Genomic DNA, 18,965 nt, shown 5'->3' on the forward strand with positions numbered 1-18,965 from the left:
AGCAAGGCTTACCCTACACTAGGCTACCATGATGAACTTAGATAGATGAAGGGTAGACAAAATAACCATTGAAAGGAAATGTGAAGCTGGAGCTTGTTCACACAGGGCAAAAGGACAGTGATATCTAACTTAAAAAGATCTGCTTGGATGGGCGTTTTTTAAAACTTATGAACTGCAATGCTATACCCAGGATCTGAGTTTTCATTAAATACAAAATTGAATAATTAAATAAGGAAACGTTTAATCATCATTTATAATCAAGTAAGATTATATAATAAAAATAAATCTATCAAGCAATGTTTTTTATGACAAATTCCTTTTGAAGGAACCTCCCTCCCCGACCTTTCCTCCTGAGCACTCGGCAGGTGCAATGGGTGCTGAAATGGAGCAGTTGTCTCACTCTGTCCTGCAGGTTACAGAACACATCACAAAGAAGTTTCAGTTGACTGATTCTTTCTTCAATTTTCAGTCTGCTACAACCGATAATCTTCAGGTCTGAAAGACAAAAATCAAAAACATTTCTTCATGAATCACTATTTAATTTCTCTTGGCTTATGAACAAAGATTACTTCTGCAATTTATAATAAAAGTAAATGTTCACTGAGAAGTATCTGCAAACATTCTAAATTTTGGGCAAAATCACTAAAACCAAATCATCCCAAAGCAGACCAATTAAGTGATGATTCTGAAGTTCTTTTGAACATAAATACATAGTTCTCTTTGTGCCTCTTAGTATCTTTAGTTAGATGTTACATTTTTAATCACTTTTATAAAGTGCTTTTCATAAAAAGTATTATGTGATCTTTAAGAGTTTGAGATCTATAAAAAATAGGTTTACCTTACAAAGGCAAATTTTCCACTTTTTATTATTTTTTCATATGCTAAATTTAATTTTCACTATGATATACTAAAGACATGTATAAATACCAGCCTTTTGCTATTTCATTTATATATGGCTATTTTTTTCCCTCATGTACATATTTATAGTACTGTACTCCAAAGTTGCTTCCATTAGTCAATTAAAACCAAGAAAATTTCAGGGAAACGTTAAATCATAACAGAGAAAATGAAGAACAGGAAAACACAAAACATTTAATGTGCCTTTGCCATCTTTTCAATAGTGTATTTGTAAGTGCTGGGCTTTCAAATGGAATTTTATAAAGGAATTTAGTAATAAATAAACTGATATTTTTGAAACAGCTGTAAAAATCTTTGATACTTTGAATTCCTTTAAAAAATGGATAAACTCTGTTTGCATGAAACAACTTATCTAGTCCTTTTTTACTTTTACAACATGTTTTCTTTAATTGAATACTCTTCAAGATATCAAATGGCTCAGCTAAGAAGATCGACAACTGGCTCATTAAAGAAGTGTATTACAGTTTAAAACTGGGAAACCAGCCAGATATGCTTCACCTTATCAGTCATTTATAACAAGAAGATGAACTGCAGAGTTTGTGCCACTGTATTTTTGAAATCTCTTCTCAACTGTAAAAACTGCTTCCTAAGTCTAGAAATTGGCCATTGATAAGGCAGCTGAAAGTGGCCCCACTGTGTGCCCTTTGAAGCTGTGCTACGTGATTCAGCACAATCAAAGCAGATCCAGTCAAGACACATTAGTCCATTAGAAAAAACAGTTTATTCTCCCATCCAGCTGGTTCATATAATTGCAACAGGATGGTGGTGATGTAATTGGAAAGAAATCTTCTAAGCTAAGATCCCAAAGAAGGCTTTGCAAATCTGCTTCAAAGAGAAGTAAATGTGTTTAGTCATAGTAACTAGTTGTTACCATAGTAAAGGTTCATTTATGAAGTCTCTTTCAGCAGAAAGAGGTATGAAGGTGGTATCTGCCATGTAAGGGAATGTGGATATTGACCTCAAGATAAGAGGGGGCCAGTGGAGCCAAATTTGTTTTAAATTCTTTTAGGGGAAGTGAGGAAAATGAAGATGATGACTATCAGGAGTGAGAAGCAAGATCAGCTTCAGCATTTTGCAATCAGCAGGTAACACGCGAGGTGGGTGTTGGAAAGGAAGAGAGAAGAAGGAAGAGGCCTGGGACAAAATAGAGGAAGGAACTACTGGAAAATGAGATTCCAAGATTATACTCATTTTCAGCTTGAAAAATGAAGTGAATGGCCATCCTATTTCGAAGGAAATGGTATACAGGACTGATTTTTAAAAAATGATTTCATTAATTGAAAGGCAGAATTAACAGAGGGAGGGAGAGACAGCTATCTTTCATCACTGCTTCACTTCCCAAATGGCTACAACAGCCAGGGCTGGGCCAGGCTGAAGCCAGTAGTCTGGAACTCCATTTGGGTCTCCCACATGAGTGGCAGGAAGCCAAGCATTTGGGACATCCTCTGCTACCTTCCCCAGCACATTAGCAGAGAGCTGGATTGGAAATGGGGAGCTGGGACTCAAATTGGCTTGTTAATATGGGATGCCACAATCACCGGCAGTGGTTTAACTTGCTGTACCACAACACCAGCCCCCAACAGTTATTTTGAATATGATGAAATCTGGACAGAATTAAGCAGCAAGAAATCAGGGCTTGTACATTGGGAGAGTTGAGGCAAGGAGGAATAAACCAGAGAGTCTCTAGCACAGATCCTTTCTCTGGCTACTTGGCCCTATCATGGGGCACCTCTAAAAATCTTCAATAACCCTCTCTTGCTTTATCAAAGTGCAAACTAAACATATAGCTCCCTATGACATGGCCCTGGCTAACCCTGCTGATTCATTCCTTCTGTATCCTATCTTTCTGCACCTTGCTGTTGCCCAGATAAAAACCTTCATACTGTTGTTCTTGGGAACTTGGAAATTTCCTTTGGTTGGAACTTTTCTCTGTAGAAAACCTGACCCTAGTTTCAAAGTCTAATTCAAAGGTTATATCTTTTGGCAAGTTATTCATAACGCTTCTTTTCTAACCTAGGCAGAGCTCCCTTCTCCGGGATTGCTTCTCAGAATGCATGGTTCTACTACAGAGTTTCTGGATTTATACTGGCTCTAACTTGCAATAACACATGCCAAGTGCTTAGTAGGTGACATGAAATATAACTACTTTATAAGAATTATTTTAATCTCAAATAAATTATATATATATATAAAAATTATATTTATTCAGCCCATTCTGCAGTTCAAAGTCACTATGAGTCTCAGCAACTTTTTTAAGGCTACACAATCAGGAAGTATGTTACCTCCTGTTAGTATAGTGTTAGAAATTCCATCCAGAGATGCTTCTTTTGCTTTCCAGCATCTTCAAATAGTTGTCCTCTCTCTGAAGTCTAAGGTGAACCCTTGCTAGTCAGTGTGATCTATGAACCAATTTCCATCACAGGACAGCTTGTTAGGAGGCAGAATGATCAGCCCTTCCACAGACAGATGAGGGGAAATCTGAATGTATGTTTTCCTAAGAGCTCAAGTGATTTGCATGCCAACTCAAGTTTGAGAAGTACCAAAGTTTTAGCTCTCCCCTTCTTTACTTATGTTATCTTGGATTTCCTTCTTTTAGTGGGAGTGTGCAATCCAAGCTGGTATATTTATGCTTGCTTTTGTTTGTGTTTGAGAGAAATACAACCATATTGAGTATAAAACCCGTTTCCCACAGGGGAACCTCCCGAAGCCATGTCATATGGCTAATTGCCTCCAGTATGAGGTGATGTTTTAAACTCTGCCAGCATCTAAAGTATCTACTCTCTTGGCCATTATACTATTTTCTCCCCCCTTGCAAGTAAATTGACCATCTGGAAGAGATCCTGATTACTTGTCTTTAGAAGGAAGAAAGAATGAATTTGCAAACAAAGTGGCCTTTTCAAGGCAGACATGGTGCTGTAATGACAGATGTCTTACAAGGCATCCACTCTATGCCTGGCATGATGTTAATCGCTGGGAGTTTAAGAGCAATCTTTAGGACCCTGTCTTCAGAAAAACTGGCGATCTAATAGGAGTTCAGTGGAATAAAATGGTGCTTGTAAACAAGCACTGAATTAGATGATCTGAACTCAGATCCCTAACATGCACTTATAAGTGCTCCCAAAAGATGTATCATTCTTGGGTGCTTCTTTAAAGTTAAGTGTCTAAAAAAAAAGTGAAATTAACTTCAAGACGCAATGACTTTGAACAGCCCTTGCCTACACTGCTGAGGAACAGGTGTTTTATTTTTTTTTCCGCATGCAAACTGTTGAACCCTTTAGTTAGTATAGAGTTGGTCTTCTGTGTATAAAGTCAACTGAAAATGGACCTTAGTGGAGAATGGAACTGGGAGTGGGACAGGAGGAGGAGGAGTGGTGGGAGTGTGGGTGGGAGGACAGGTATGGTGGGAAGAATCACTATATTCCTAAAGTTGCATTTATGAAATGCATGAAGTATTCCTTAAATAAAAGGTTTCTTCTGGAAGAAAAAAAAAAAAAGTAAAAACCGTAAGGAAAAAAAAGAAATGAACAGGAATTGCCATTGCATTCAATTATTACTTTTTTGGTTAGAATCTGTATTGGCTAGGACTTGTCAATTAACTAGTTTTTGTTGTTAAAATATGAGATTGATTTTTTATATTAACAACCAGTACTGATGTGTTCATATCTAAAAGAATAGTCCAGTTTAGAATGGCTAATTTGAGCAAAACTTAGCACTGGAAATACTGAGGTCTACAGATGAAGCCAATACTGAGCTGGTTGAAATGGATGGGAAAGCTGGAAAGTAACCTTGCCCCCAAATCCAGCTAATAACTTCTGACTGAGAAGAGCAGCAAATTAAGTTAAATCTGGTAGGAAAATGCCACATGACTAGACTAGCATAAAATTATGGAAAATCTTAAAGCTGTCCAGATCTCAGCTCCATATGGGATTGGAAAAGGTAAAAATCCTTCTTCGCTTTCTTAAAATTGAGTCTCCGATTTGAAACATGTTTAAAAGGCATAGGTAAGACTAATTTTTTCTGCATATTAATTTAAGTAAAACTGAAAATCTACAGATTTTTAGGATTAACAGGTTTCCTATCAAAGGACATTCTTTTAAAGCTATAGACTAAACAGGATGTTCAACAGGCCTTTTTCTAATGCTAATATTCGCAGCACCTAGAACCCTGCATGTCTTTAACAAATCAAGATGGATTACAGAATAAACTTCTAAACTTAATCCTACTTTTAGGGAGAAAATTTCAGATCTCATACTCACAGCTCATCATACCTCCCCACCCTCATCTTCCCACCCTTTTCTCCTTCAAAAGCACGCTTCTAATAGCACACGCTCTGTAAAGACATTTAAACATCAGGGGTGTGGTTTTTCATTATCAACACACACCTGTTTTCAAGCATTCATTGATGCTGAAACTTTTCATGCTTAGTATCTCTACAAAGGCAAGAGTTTTGCTTAAAATAAAACCCTGAGTTAATAATACAAAACAAGCCACCTCAGAAATTTTCCATCTACCTAGTTTTTCCAAAGAAAAGCTCTCCTACTTTTAAAACTTGAAAATAAAAAAGCTTTAAATATTCCAAGTTTTATTTTTGGCCTATATAAAATAGAAAATTTCCATTACAATGGGAGCATTATAATTTCCATGATTACTGGGGTTTTGTAATACATTGGAAAAATTGCAATAATTATGGAAATGATTATGAAGATATTATTAAGATAAGCTAAGTGTTTTAAGGCCAGTTTTAGTCAAATGAATTATAAAAAAGGATAGTGCTGTTACTGCTTTCTTTAAAGAAACAGAGAAACAAATTCTACATGCAAATCCCACAATCACCCTTACACATGCAAATACACATCTACTATACACCATCAAGAAACATAAGCGCTAATACATGAAATATACCCATTAATTTAACAAGTAAAATGAACAGGCAATACTACTTACATGGGAAATTGATTTTACCTGGAAAATACACACACACACACACACACACACACACATACACACACACTTGGGTCTCTGCCTCCCATGTAGGAGACCTTGATGGAGTTCCAAGTTCCTGGCTTCAGCTTGGCCCAGCCCTGGCTGTTGTGTATATTTGGGGAGTGAATTAACACATGGAAGATATCTGTCTCTCTCTGCCTTTCAAATAAAACAAAAACAAAATCAATTTTTTTGATAATTTAAATGAAATCTCAACAACAGTATCATTTTCTTTCTTTTTTTAAAGATTTATTTATTTGAAAGGCAGAGCACAGAGCAACATAGAAAGCAGGGACAGAATGAGGGAGGAAGAGATCCTCAAGTTGTCACAGCAGGCCAGACTGGGTAAGGCCAAAGCCAGGAGCCAGAAACTCCATCCTGGTGTCTCACAAGAGTGATGGGGCCCACATACTTGGGCTACCTTCTGTTGCCTCTCCAGGTACATTAGCAGGAAAGTGGATCAGAACAGCTGGTACTTTAACTGGCACTCCAGTGTGGGATGCTGGCATGGCAAGCAACAGCTTAACTGGCTGCGCCACATCAGGTCCAACAGTAGCTTATAGTTAACATTAAAACAATATTGTTGGGGCCAGCACTGTGGTGCAGGGGGTTAAAGCCCTGGCCTGCGACATCAGCATCCCATATGGGCGCTGGTTCGAGTCCCGGCTGCTCCATTTCCGATTTAGCTTTCTGCAATGGCCTGAGAAAGCAGTAGAGGATGGCCCAAGTCTTTGGGCCTCTGCACCTACATGAGAGACCTAGAACAAGCTCCTGGCTCCTGGCTTCTGATCAGCTCAGCTCTGGCTGTTGAAGCCATTTAGGGAGTGAACCAGCAGATGGAAGACCCCTGTCCCTCCCTTCCTCCCTCTCTCTCGCTCTGGCTCTATATCTCTCTGTAACTATTTCAAATAAATAAAATAAATCTTTTAAAAAATATTGTTATCCATCCACTAGATTTAAAACTTAGTTTGAAATTGGTTACTATTGCTCAAAAGCTTTTAGCCTCTATTAGAAAAGCTAGTATATTTAATCAAAATTAATAGAAAATCAAATTGTAAGATGCATATTTTATATTATAAACATTTTAAACTTTATTACTAGGGATACAGAAACCAAACCACGCTGTTTTCATGTCTATTTACTTGTGGTGCAATCCAGGTACATATGTTTCAATCTGTCTCTGCAGATTCACCATCCGATCCATCTTGAATAAATTCTAGTTACCACATTCCACAGGAAGAGTACATTCTTGGCTTTCCTACTTTGGGTGGTATGAGAGCATATTTTAGGTGTGTTTCTCCTCCAAAAGGAGCATCACTTTTTTTTTCCATCATAAAGGTAAACCTTCCAATAAACGAGGACTCCCATTTTGAATGCACTGAGTTGTATGATAGATCAAATATTTTAATTCTAATTCTACAGTATATAATATTTCACAATAGAACTTTATGAAATGGCAAATGACCAAAATGGTATATAATCCAGTAAGGCTCCATATGAGCAACTGAAATTTAAATTTAATAAACTATGATAAAATAACAGTTCCTGGGTCCCACTAGCCATAGTACAAGTACTCAAGGGCTACCTGTGACTAGTAGCTATGATACTTGAAGCTCAGATACAGAGTTTTATCTTTTTGAAAATCATTATAGAAAATTCTATTGGATGGCACTAAATTCTCATGTTTTTGTTAGACATCAAGTTTATGGTGAACCACAAAATGACTATTTTTCCTGGTCACATGCTTTTCATGTGAAAAAGACTAACTGGGCTTGATGTTAGTTCTAATGTGCAGGAAGAATGATAAACTGAACATTTTGTGTCAAATGATTATTAAATTTGTATATAATGATATAGCCTCAGGTTGTAATAAGTGCATACTCACTATTATTTTGAGAATAGAAGTTAACACAATATTCATGAGTACTTAAGAAGAAAGATCACAACTTGATTAAAGATAAAGGAAAATGTGGTGTCTAGTGCATATTCCTGTCAGAGGGAAAATTGGAATGAAAAAATAAAGGGCAGAAAAACCCATGCGCATTCCAGAGTAGTAACTTAAAAATGCATCAAGTGGCTCTAAGTTTTTCTAAAAGTCTCTTTAAAAATAACAATACAAAAACTTTCTAAGGCACTTAGTCACCTTCTCATTTGTTTTTTGCTTTTGTTTTTGTTTTTGTTTTTTGACAGGCAGAGTGGACAGTGAGAGAGAAAGACAGAGAGAAAGGTCTTCGTTTTGCCGTTGGTTCACCCTCCAATGGCCGCCGCGGCTGGCGCGCTGCAGCCGGTGCACCGCGCTGATCCGATGGCAGAAACCAGGTGCTTCTCCTGGTCTCCCATGCGGGTGCAGGGCCCAAGCACTTGGGCCATCCTCCACTGCCTTCCCGGGCCACAGCAGAGAGCTGGCCTGGAATAGGGGCAACCAGGAAAGAATCCAGTGCCCCGACAGGGACTAGAACCCGGTGTGCCGGCGCTGCTAGGTGGAGGATTAGCCTATTGAGCTGCGGTGCCGGCCACCTTCTCATTTGTTTTACAATGAAGCAGGAACCACTCAGTAAAATGAACATTTTCAACAGTCCTCTTTGGCTATAGTGACACTCAATATAAACTGATGCGAATGGTTATTATATTACTATACTGCTGGGTTTAACGGATTGAGAATATATTTTAGAATACTCGTGACCTATAATTTTAAGTGTACCCTATGTGATTGTCATGTATTTGATGACAGTACCTCTGGTATTTCTAGTTAAAAAAAAGTCTTGGTCAGGAATGTATGGTATGTTGGTATTTACATAAGAAATACATATGATATATTTATAGAACTTATTTCAGGAAGATAAGCTGCCAAAACTTCAAGGACTAAAATGCTTTCTTTAGAATATAACTTGCAAATTGAGTATTTGAGAACTACATACAAATTAAGTATACTTACATAAAATGTTATATTAACAAGCCTGCAAAAATGATTGGAATTTTTAAAAAGATTTATTTATTAATTTGTTTGAAATCCAGAGTAACAGAGAGGGAGAGGAAGAGGGATTAGGAGAGGGTAGGGAAGTGGGAAAATGAGGGGAAAGGGGATCTTCCACCTGCTGGTTTACTCCACAAACAGCCACAACAGCCAGTTAGATACTATAAAGGCAACATTTGAAACTAGATTCAGACTTCTCTAAACCTTCATTAAGTTACTCACAGCCTCAAAATTAATTTTTAATGAATTTTAGGGGAAATAATTCATCTTTTCACTTTTCCGATGTGCTAGGTACAATTTCTAAGTTTTGGGGATTTAAGTGCTGAACAAGGCAATGTACCCGCCCTCCATACAGCACTTATATTCCTACCACTCAGGAAGAGAATTTGGCATTTTATGGGTACTCAATGTAACAAAGGTCTCTCCAGCACAGTGATCAACAGCATGACCTAGGAGCTAGTCACCTAAAGTTTGAGTCCCATCTACCACTTAAAAATATCTATGTTAGACAAGTTAATTATCTCTATTTTCTTATGTTTGAAAATGGGGATAAAAATTATATTAACTTATTTGGTTGCCCTGAGGATTATATAGGTTAGTACGAGTAAAGCACACAGTAAATGTTTTATTAGTACTTGCTATTTTTACTATTCCTATTTGTATAGGGAGACTAATAAACATGCATATATAAATCAAATTATTCTGTCAAAAAAATAAAATAAAATTTGTTTTTGCTTTACTTCCTGTGTAAATTCTCTTATAAAAGCTGATAAAAGGATATTCTAGATCTTCATTAATTCATTCAATACATATTAGCTAAGTGATCATTTAATGTGCTGGGCACTGTGCTCTGAGCTAAACCAGAGACAAACGTTGTTTCTTCAGGAAATCTAGTAAGTAACAGATAATCACATCAATATTTAATTACATTAGAGTGAATTTAGTAAAAGGAAAGTGTACAATGAGACAGTATAGTTGGAAGCCTAATCCAGTTCAAGGATTCCAGGAAGAATTGCTTGAGGAAGTTACATCTAAGTGCTTCATCTGCTATACCTCCTGGGCAGAGAAGCCTGGAAACAATCAGATGGGAGACAGCATGTCAAATCTTAGCACCTTTATGGACCTTAGATAGGAAAACTCCATAGAAGAGAACAAAAGATTTTTGTTTTTCTAGTAGGGTCAAGACTCCTAACTCCATAATGAATAACTTTTTATTAGATGATATCTTTGGTTTATGAAGCAATCTGGAAAACTGGAAAACTTTCTTTTAGGTTAATGACAATTCATGTATCATTCCCAAAGACTACAAGCAATCCAACTAAGGTCATCTTCAATGAAGTACTTGACAACTAGACGCACCTATAAATATGACGGCACTGTCTATGAAGCAAAGTCTTAAGGCTTAAATACTTTTGGTTCTAACATCTGTATGTAGAGATTACTTGTAGGTAGGAGTTGCTGAGTTTCTGAGAGTCAAAAAAAAAAAAAAATGAATTCATTCTTCCCACCCTCAAGGATCTTATCATTTGAGGAATCAGGAAACTAAATTCAACTTTACAAATAAAAAAGAAGGAATCCAGGAAGTAGAAAGGAAACACTTACGGAGACCATATCCTTGGGAAAGCTTCTACTTCTTCTTGTGTGTACTCATCAAGACGTTTGGGTACCTTTCGTGGTTGAGGAATCTCTTCCACTAAATTCTTAAGGATATCTTCTGGAATATTCTACAATAAAAAAATTAGGCTTAATTTTCTCAAAATATTTCTCTTAGGAACAAATCAGTAATATTTAGAAGATGTTAAAGAATAACAGGCAAAGAATGCTGGGATGGGCCTTTGGCCTAGTGGTCAAGGCACTGGTTGAGATGCCTGCATCACATACATAAGTGCCCGTTATAAAACCCCTGGTCTACTCTAGATTTCAACTTCATTATAATAAACGCCTTGGGAGGCACTAAGTGACAGCCTAAGTAGTTGGTCTCTGGCACTAGTGTAGGATTTAGGTTGACTTCCTGGCTCCCAGTTTTTGCCTGGCCAAATCCCAGCCACAATGAGGATTTCAGAAGTGAACCAGTAGATGGGACTTCTGTCTGTCTCTCTTTCCCTGCCTATCAAATAAATAAATAAATAAACAAAAATAATAACATAAAAAGCAAGCAAATCTGGCAAAATCTTAAAAATATGATTGCAGAAAGAGGAAAATAATATCATCTTTAAAATAAAAAAAGGGACTGGCACTGTGGCTTAGCAGGTAAAGCTGCTGCCTGCAGTCCTGGTGTGGGCGCCATACCAGCTGCTCCACTTCTGTTTTTTTTTAACAGGCAGAGTGGACAGTGAGAGAGAGAGAGAGAGAGAAAGGTCTTCCTTCCGTTGGTTCACCCCCAAACGGCCACTATGGCTGGCACACTGCACCGATCTAAAGCCAGGAGCCAGGTGCTTCCTCCTGGTCTCCCATGCAGGTGCAGGGCTCAGGCACTTGGGCCATCCTCCACTGCCTTCCAGGGCCACAGCAGAGAGCTGGACTGGAAGAGGAGCAACAGGGACAAAATCCGGCACCCCAACCGGGACTAGAACCCAGAGTGCCGGCGCTGCAGGTGGAGGATTAGCCAAGTGAACTGCGGCGTCAGCCCAGCTGCTCCACTTCTGATATAACTCTCTGCTATGGCCAAGGAAAGCAGAGAAAGACGGCAAAAGTCCTTGGGACCCTGTACCCGCATGGGAGACCCAAAAGAAGCTCCTGGCTCCTGGCTTCGGATAGGCCCGACTCCAACCACTGTGGCCATTTGGGGAGTGAACGAGCGGATGGAAGACTTCTCTCTCTCTGCCTCTCTGTAACTCTGCCTTTCAAATAAATAAATAAATTTAAAAAAATAAGAAACTTATATAAATCCCAACTTAATGATATATCCTCCTATAGTAATATACTACCTTAGTAAATACTATTTAATTTATTCTCTTTTTAATTGCAAAAAGTCACTGCCTTTGCTCATTTTAAGTCTTTTCATCTGATGAGCACATGTACTAGGTCTACTGTATCCAGTGCCACCACCTTAATCTATGCTCCAGGTTGTTGCCAGAAAAAAATTTCAAAACTGAAAATCTCTTTGGTTCTGCAGTCATTTAGTTCTCTGTGAAACATTTATTGAATTCCTTCCATGAACCAGAAATTGTGCTAAGTGCTAAATATATAAAGAAAAATAAGTAGATCAAGGCCTCTAAAGGTTTACAGTTTTTAAAGTCACCTCTCAGCTTAAAATCCCCTAGAATAATGTTCTAACTCTTTTGCTACACTTCCTTAGCTAAACCAGTGTCCCCAATCCTTGCTGGCTCCTCCAGCTTTATTTCACATACATCTATGACTTCTTACTTAATCTCCTTGCGTTTCCTGCTTTGGTCTAGACTCAAATCCTGGCGCCTTTATTAAAAGTATTCCTTCTGCTCAGAACCACTTTCACCCAATTATATATCCAAATGGTCAGAAAAATGGAAAGAAAAGTTGGAAGCCTGGTTTGGCAATAGTAGGCAGAACGGACTGCAATAGGGAAAAACTGGATAACAGTAAAGTGGCTATTTTAGTAATCAAAGTAAGATGTAAAAATCTGGATGTGGGTAATAAAAAAACAACTAAAGAGTACAGCACCAATCTGAAAAGTATTTTAAAAGAAAGTATACAGTGCTCTGCGTGCTTGCTGTGGGGAGCAAACCGGACTAGACTGTTACTGGAATTAAGACTTATTCTATGCATCTGCTCTCCCACAATATGGCGCTGGGAGAGAAGTAAACAGCTTCCGCACAGCTGCCTCCAGTTCAACCAATTAACTGTAGGACTTGCTCCTGATTGGAGAGCAGCGTACTCAGCCGAGTTGGGATTGGCGGAGGAGGACTATAAAGGAGGAGAGAGACGGCATGCACCAGGAACATCTATGGGGAACATCTAGCTGAGGGAACACCTGTGCAGCCCCCGAGAAGAGCCGGCCGGCGGTGTGCCGCTCCCCTGCGGAAGTGGGGAATGCGGCCAGGGGGAACTGCCCTTCCACGGAGGTGGAAGGGATAGTAGCCAACCCGGGAAGAACCAGCAGCAAACCCGGGGAGGGCCGAGCAGACGAAAGAACAGCGCAGGGTCCTGTGTTGCTCCTCCACGAAGAGGGGGAGCGACATAATGGTGCCGTGACTCGGATAGGAAACCTAGCTCGGATAGGAAACCTAGGACGGAGATGAAACTTAGGAGGGAAGAAACGGGAAGAACTGGGAAATTACCGGAGAAAGAGACTAGTAAACAGCCTAGGGAAAAGCCGGACGAAAAAGGAGCCGGAAGAAGCTATTGAAAGCCTAGGCATAGACTCGAAACAGCCTAGGGAAAAGCCGGACGAAAGAGGTGCCGGAGGAAGCTGTTGAAAGCCTAGGCATAGACTCGGATACGGACTACGGGGGGAAGCTGGGAGAAATCTCTAAGGTCGAAAGCGAAAGTGAAAGCTAGAACAAACAGATTCGGACGCGGACTGTGGGGAGAGGCCAGGAGAAATGAGGGAGGAATATCGTTGGAGGAAAGCTTGGGGAAACATACCGGGTAGAGAAAAATGTTAGGGAAATTGAAGCCGCGGGGGGCAGGCCGAGGTGGAGACGAAAGCCACTTTGGGGTTCTCAAGTTAGCCCGGGAATAGGGGGCGAAAAGTTGAAACCAGAAGCTGAGACGCAAGCCAGATTGGGATCCGTCTGATTAGCCCGGGGAGCAAAGGACGGGAAGCCAGATCGTGGGGCGGAGACGTACGCTGGGTTGAATTCGCCAGGCTAGCCCGGGGAACTTAGATTGAATCCTAGTGGCGGAGACGCAAGCTACGCTGTGTTACTCGCGGAAGCCGCCGCGTGCAGAGAGAGCACGGGGCGTGAATAGATAGGGAACGCTGGCGTAGGCCGTGGTTCAGACGCGAAAGGGTTAAGCGTGGAGACCGCGGACCGCGCAAAGCCGGGAAGCCGCGCAGAGAGGCGCGCGGGCTGAAGCGGCGCAGAGCCGGGAACCCGCCGGCGGGGCGAGGTGCCGGGAAGCTGCGGGGATAAGAGAAACAGAAGTTTAGAAGTAAAAGAGAAATAGGAATGTTGGCAGACAGAAGTAAAATGGGAGAAATAGAAATGCCCGGAGATAGAGAAATAGAGAAAAATAAGGCCTCCCCTCAACATGCCAATTAGAAGGCTTGGATTCGGTCTGCCCGATTAGTGAGGCGATGAGCACCTGGGCGGCTAGCCGCAGGTCACCGAAGACAGGCACGAATTAACATCAGTAAAGCTTCCCCACAATGCAACAATTAGGAGGCTTGGATTCGGTCTGCCTGATTTAAGGCGGTAAGCGCCAGCAAAGCTCGACCAGAGTATGAGCTGCAGGTCACCGAAGATAGGCACGAACCAACACTAATAAGTCTCCCCCACAATAAGGCAATGAGAAGGCTTGGATTCGGTTTGCCTGATAGGTTTTGTAAGCCCCTGCGGGCAGAGCAGAGCATGCGCTGCAGGGCACCGAACACAGGCACGCATCAGCGCCTAAAAACCTCCTCACAATGGCGAAGAGAGGACCCGGATTCGGTTTTCCTGATTGATAGGACTTGTAAGAGCCTGTGGCAGCTCTAGCAAGTAGAGCAGAGTGTGTGCCGCGGGACACCGAAGACAGGCGCGTATCAACGCCAAAAATAAAAAGAAAGGGGGATCTGTGGGGAGCAAACCGGACTAGACTGTTACTGGAATTAAGACTTATTCTATGCATCTGCTCTCCCACAATATGGCGCTGGGAGAGAAGTAAACAGCTTCCGCACAGCTGCCTCCAGTTCAACCAATTAACTGTAGGACTTGCTCCTGATTGGAGAGCAGCGTACTCAGCCGAGTTGGGATTGGCGGAGGAGGACTATAAAGGAGGAGAGAGACGGCATGCACCAGGAACATCTATGGGGAACATCTAGCTGAGGGAACACCTGTGCAGCCCCCGAGAAGAGCCGGCCGGCGGTGTGCCGCTCCCCTGCGGAAGTGGGGAATGCGGCCAGGGGGAACTGCCCTTCCACGGAGGTGGAAGGGATAGTAGCCAACCCGGGAAGAACCAGCAGCAAACCCGGGGAGGGCCGAGCAGACGAAAGAACAGCGCAGGGTCCTGTGTTGCTCCTCCACGAAGAGGGGGAGCGACACTTGCTACGTCCGGAGCCCGTGGAGTAGGCATTTCCGGCCATTCACATGCCTAGTTGGTCCTCAGTTGTTGCATTCTCTGCGTTATCCAGCACAAAGGACGACTGTGCCGCTAGGATGAAGCTCATGAGATTTTTTATGAGATTGAGTCATGAAACTGTAACCACTGAACTGAAGAATGGAACACAGGCCCATGGAATAATCACAGGTGTAGATGTCAGCATGAATACGCATCTTAAAGCTGTGAAGATGACCCTGAAGAACAGAGAACCAGTGCAGCTGGAAATACTGAGTAGTCAAGGAAATAACATTTGCTATTTTATTCTACCAGACAGTTTACCTCTGGATACACTGCTGTGGATGTTGAACCCAAGGTGAAATCTAAGAAAAGGGAAGCTGTTGCAGGAAGAGACCAAGGCCGGGGTAGAGGAAGAGGGGGTCCCAGGCGATAATGCCTCTCAAGATTACTGATTCAGAGTGATGAGTGATTCGGGATTTCTTTTGTACAGGCTTTGTTTGTTTATGTCACTTTTTAATAAACATAAATGTTGGGCAGAATTGTCTATTGACTGCATCACATTAAGGTTTTAGTAGTTTCATATTCATGAAATTGCCCCTGTGAGACCTAAGCATTTCTTAGACAGTTCCCTTCTTAGATGATCAGACTTTAATTTTTTAAATGCAGTTTTTCTATTATGAATATATATACAGAAAGAGAGCAACCACGTACCTTTTTACTTCACATGCTCTGAGTATGTATTTTGTTACTTTATTCTTGACTCCTGCCTGTGGAACCTACCTATAGGTGAAATCATAAATTCTTTTTGGTACTGTAGAAACTCAAGTCATTAGGCTGGCACCGCAGCTCACTTGGCTAATCCTCCACCTGTGGCGCCAGCACCCTGGATTCTAGTCCTGGTTGGGGTGCCGGATTCTGTCCTGGTTGCTCCTCTTCCAGTCCAGCTCTCTGCTGTGGCCCTGGAAGGCAGTGGAGGATGGCCCAAGTGCATGGGCCCTGCACCTGCATTGGAGACCAGGAGGCGGCACCTGGCTCCTGGCTTCGGATCGGTGCAGTGCGCCAGCCATAGCAGCCATTTGGGTGTGAACCAACAGAAGGAAGACCTTTCTCTCTGTTGCTCGCTCTCTCTCTCTCTGACTAACTCTGCCTGTCAAATAAAAAAAAAGAAAAAAGAAACTCAAGTCATTATAGAATAGGGGCTAACATTCATTCCGCTTTTCTGAGTTTCACTCTTTGGAGACTTGGGTACCTGGTAAAAGGTGGTAGTCATCTTTGAATCAGAAGTCATTGATTGTGTTGTCATTGTTAATGGTTTTTGTTTCTTTAGTTTTCTAGAAGGTTCTGAATAGAACATAGTTTTATGTGCCTCTGAGTTGAAACTGCAGCTAATATTCAGTAGGTTATCAGTTATGAGCAATGTTGAAACCTGTTGATGTGGAGGCACCTAAGTGGCTCCCCTTTCCAGCACTTTTTCAAGGAGTCCTTAAAAACAGAAGGGAAAAAAATCTTTATTTGACAGTAAAATGATTTTTTTCCTATTATTAAGGATTTAATTGGTTAAAGAAAAATGCTTCTTGGTGTATATAATTCCTTGTAAAGCTTACTACCATTTGTTTATATGTTAAGGAAAAAAAAAAACCTTACTTTGAGGCCAATGGGGAGCCTAAATCTATATTTCTGCTTAATATGCCTATGGATTTTTGTTTATTTTGTAAACAAGAAGGAGATTTTCTGCAAAGCTGTTATCTGAAAGTTCAGGCCTTAGGGGAAGGTTATATACAGTTAAGTGATAGCAAGGAGATGGTGTGTGTGTGTGTTTTAAAGTTACCATAAATCTTGTCATAAATATTTAAAGGTATCCACTCTCATCAAGTAAATTTAAATATTTCTTGATTATTCCACAATTGACTGTCTATTCTCTTGTTCATAAGTCATAAAAGTTAATCCATAGTGTTTACCTATTTTATTACAAATCAGCCAGTTTGAATACAAGTTCTTTGATCCAAAAAAGAATGTATAAAATTCATAATTAAGACAACTTTATATGAATATTCGTGTTGAACTGGCATGGACAAAATACAACCAGTATGTAATTTTCCTCTGCATCTTTTGTAAATTAAGAAGTGGAGGGAATAAATATCTGGATCTCAAAAAAAGAAAGTATAAGCATTAAAGCAAATAAAGGAAATGATAAAACAAAGAGTGTGGTTAACCAAAAATTAACATTGTGCCTGTGACCCAGAAAGGAGAATTGTATTCTGAGACTAAGAGATAAATTAATTTGAGGACTCTATTGAAATAATGGAAAGGTGCTGATATGGAAATATCCTATGGGCTTTTCTACAAGGAGAATCAACAAAATTCCCTCTTTTCCTTGTAGTATGTGGCTAGATGTTTTCAAAACAAGATTATCATATAATACATTACAGTTCTTGACAGAGAGCAATATTGCAATTTTGAATCAAATGTGTGGCCAAAGATTTGGCACCAAATATGACAGTTCTGATCTATTAGTATGTCTTAAGAATTAAGGTATAATTTTAACAATAGTTTCAGAATCATAGAGTTCTATTGTATTTGTTCTAAAACCTAATATAGCAAACTTTTTATAGCATTTTTAAGTATTTAAAATGGCTATTACAATTAAGGCTTAGATTGGCTCTGCCACTATCAATATATACAACACAACAAATACTTTGGGTCATGTACTTTTTCACTGAAAAGTATTTTAATAATATTTAAAATCCCTTTCTCCACCACCATCATGTCTTAGTGTAGTCAAATCTACCAGTATAGTTACAGAGAATCAGAATAAGCAGAAGATGCCTAGACACACACATACTGTTATGGGACACTTGTTTTTTACTTACTGAAAGGGCCTACCTAATATTTAGAACTTTATTAAAATTCATATTTCTTTAAGTAGTCATTAAAAAATCTCTAGATTATTTGTAAAGATAATTTCAAAAGCTGCCACTCATTCACTCAGCACAGAGAAGAGTGGAGAACACAGCAGGTTCTGAAAAAATATCTGATGAACAGAATGGAATTTTGATGAAACAAGTTTTCCAAATTCCCTTATTACTGGGAGAATTTGCAGAATGGATAAAACTGATGAAAAATGAAGAATTAAAGAGAGGGAGAAGGGCCTCCTTTGATCTGAATACAGACAAAATAGACCCATGAATGCAAACTGAAGTCCTTTTCACAGAAGGGAAAAGGGAAACAAGCAAAAGCATAAAAGTAGGATACATTTACTTCACTATTTGTGCAGCTTTTTATTTTAAGAAATTTAAAATCTATATAAAGGTTGAAAGAATACAATGAACACTAACATAACCTCCCCCTAAATTCACAACTGTTACCCTATGACATGTCTGCTTTCTCTCTTTTTGTCTACATATAGACTTTCTTTCGGATGAACCACTTAAGAGTAATTTGTACTTCCACCCTAGATATTTTACATTCCTGTGTATCTACTCAATATAAGGATCAAGGGCGAATCTCCTAATATATGGATTTTTTGATAAATTTATCTAATTCCCAGAATCCCAGATAAGGTACTTTCAGCAATGTCTGAAGGTCTGTTTCACAATGGCCTTCACAATAAAAATGTGCCCTACAGCTTTTGAATATTCACTGGCTCATTTTTGAGGAACTGGGCTCATTTATTTTATAGTCTGAAATTAATTAAATTAGGTAACATACTATTCAAGTGAATTATCACAAATACTTAAAACAGTCATACACAAATCTGGCTCCTTTGTAATTGGAATAAATAATATCTGGGGTCTTCTGGAAATTATGATTCCCCAAAATTGTGATATATAATCAGAAATGCGAGTTTTAAATCTTGTGATTTCATGAGGGTTATCTATCCTTGGATGATGATACTGCTTCATACTTGTTA

General features: G+C 39.8%; 1 protein-coding gene and 1 pseudogene across 5 annotated transcripts in view; one reads left to right on the forward strand and one right to left on the reverse strand.

Moving 5' to 3' along the window:
- Positions 1 to 221: 221 nt before the first annotated feature.
- The window catches only part of MRPL13 (mitochondrial ribosomal protein L13), a 42,166-nt gene continuing 23,422 nt past the window's right edge, over positions 222 to 18,965 (reverse strand). For 2 of the 5 annotated variants that reach the window (XR_016235923.1, XM_002710754.5), the window contains exons 6-7: positions 10,478 to 10,599; positions 222 to 495 (exon numbers count right to left, since the gene is read on the reverse strand). Coding sequence is in view for 2 of the 5 variants with exons in the window: in XM_002710754.5 (XP_002710800.1) it covers positions 474 to 495; positions 10,478 to 10,599 (144 nt within the window). In the remaining 3 variants the exon portion in view is untranslated. Of the gene's footprint in view, positions 496 to 8,870; positions 9,946 to 10,477; positions 10,600 to 15,766; positions 16,203 to 16,304; positions 16,538 to 18,965 lie in introns of those variants that run through there. The other 3 variants (XR_016235922.1, XR_016235921.1, XM_089335643.1) reach the window with 3 other exon arrangements.
- LOC103348120 (small nuclear ribonucleoprotein Sm D1 pseudogene) lies at positions 15,008 to 15,595 on the forward strand (annotated as a pseudogene).

This window comes from Oryctolagus cuniculus, chromosome 6 (assembly GCF_051225735.1).
Source record: "Oryctolagus cuniculus isolate XC-2025 breed Fujian yellow rabbit chromosome 6, ASM5122573v1, whole genome shotgun sequence".
Lineage (NCBI taxonomy): Eukaryota > Metazoa > Chordata > Mammalia > Lagomorpha > Leporidae > Oryctolagus > Oryctolagus cuniculus.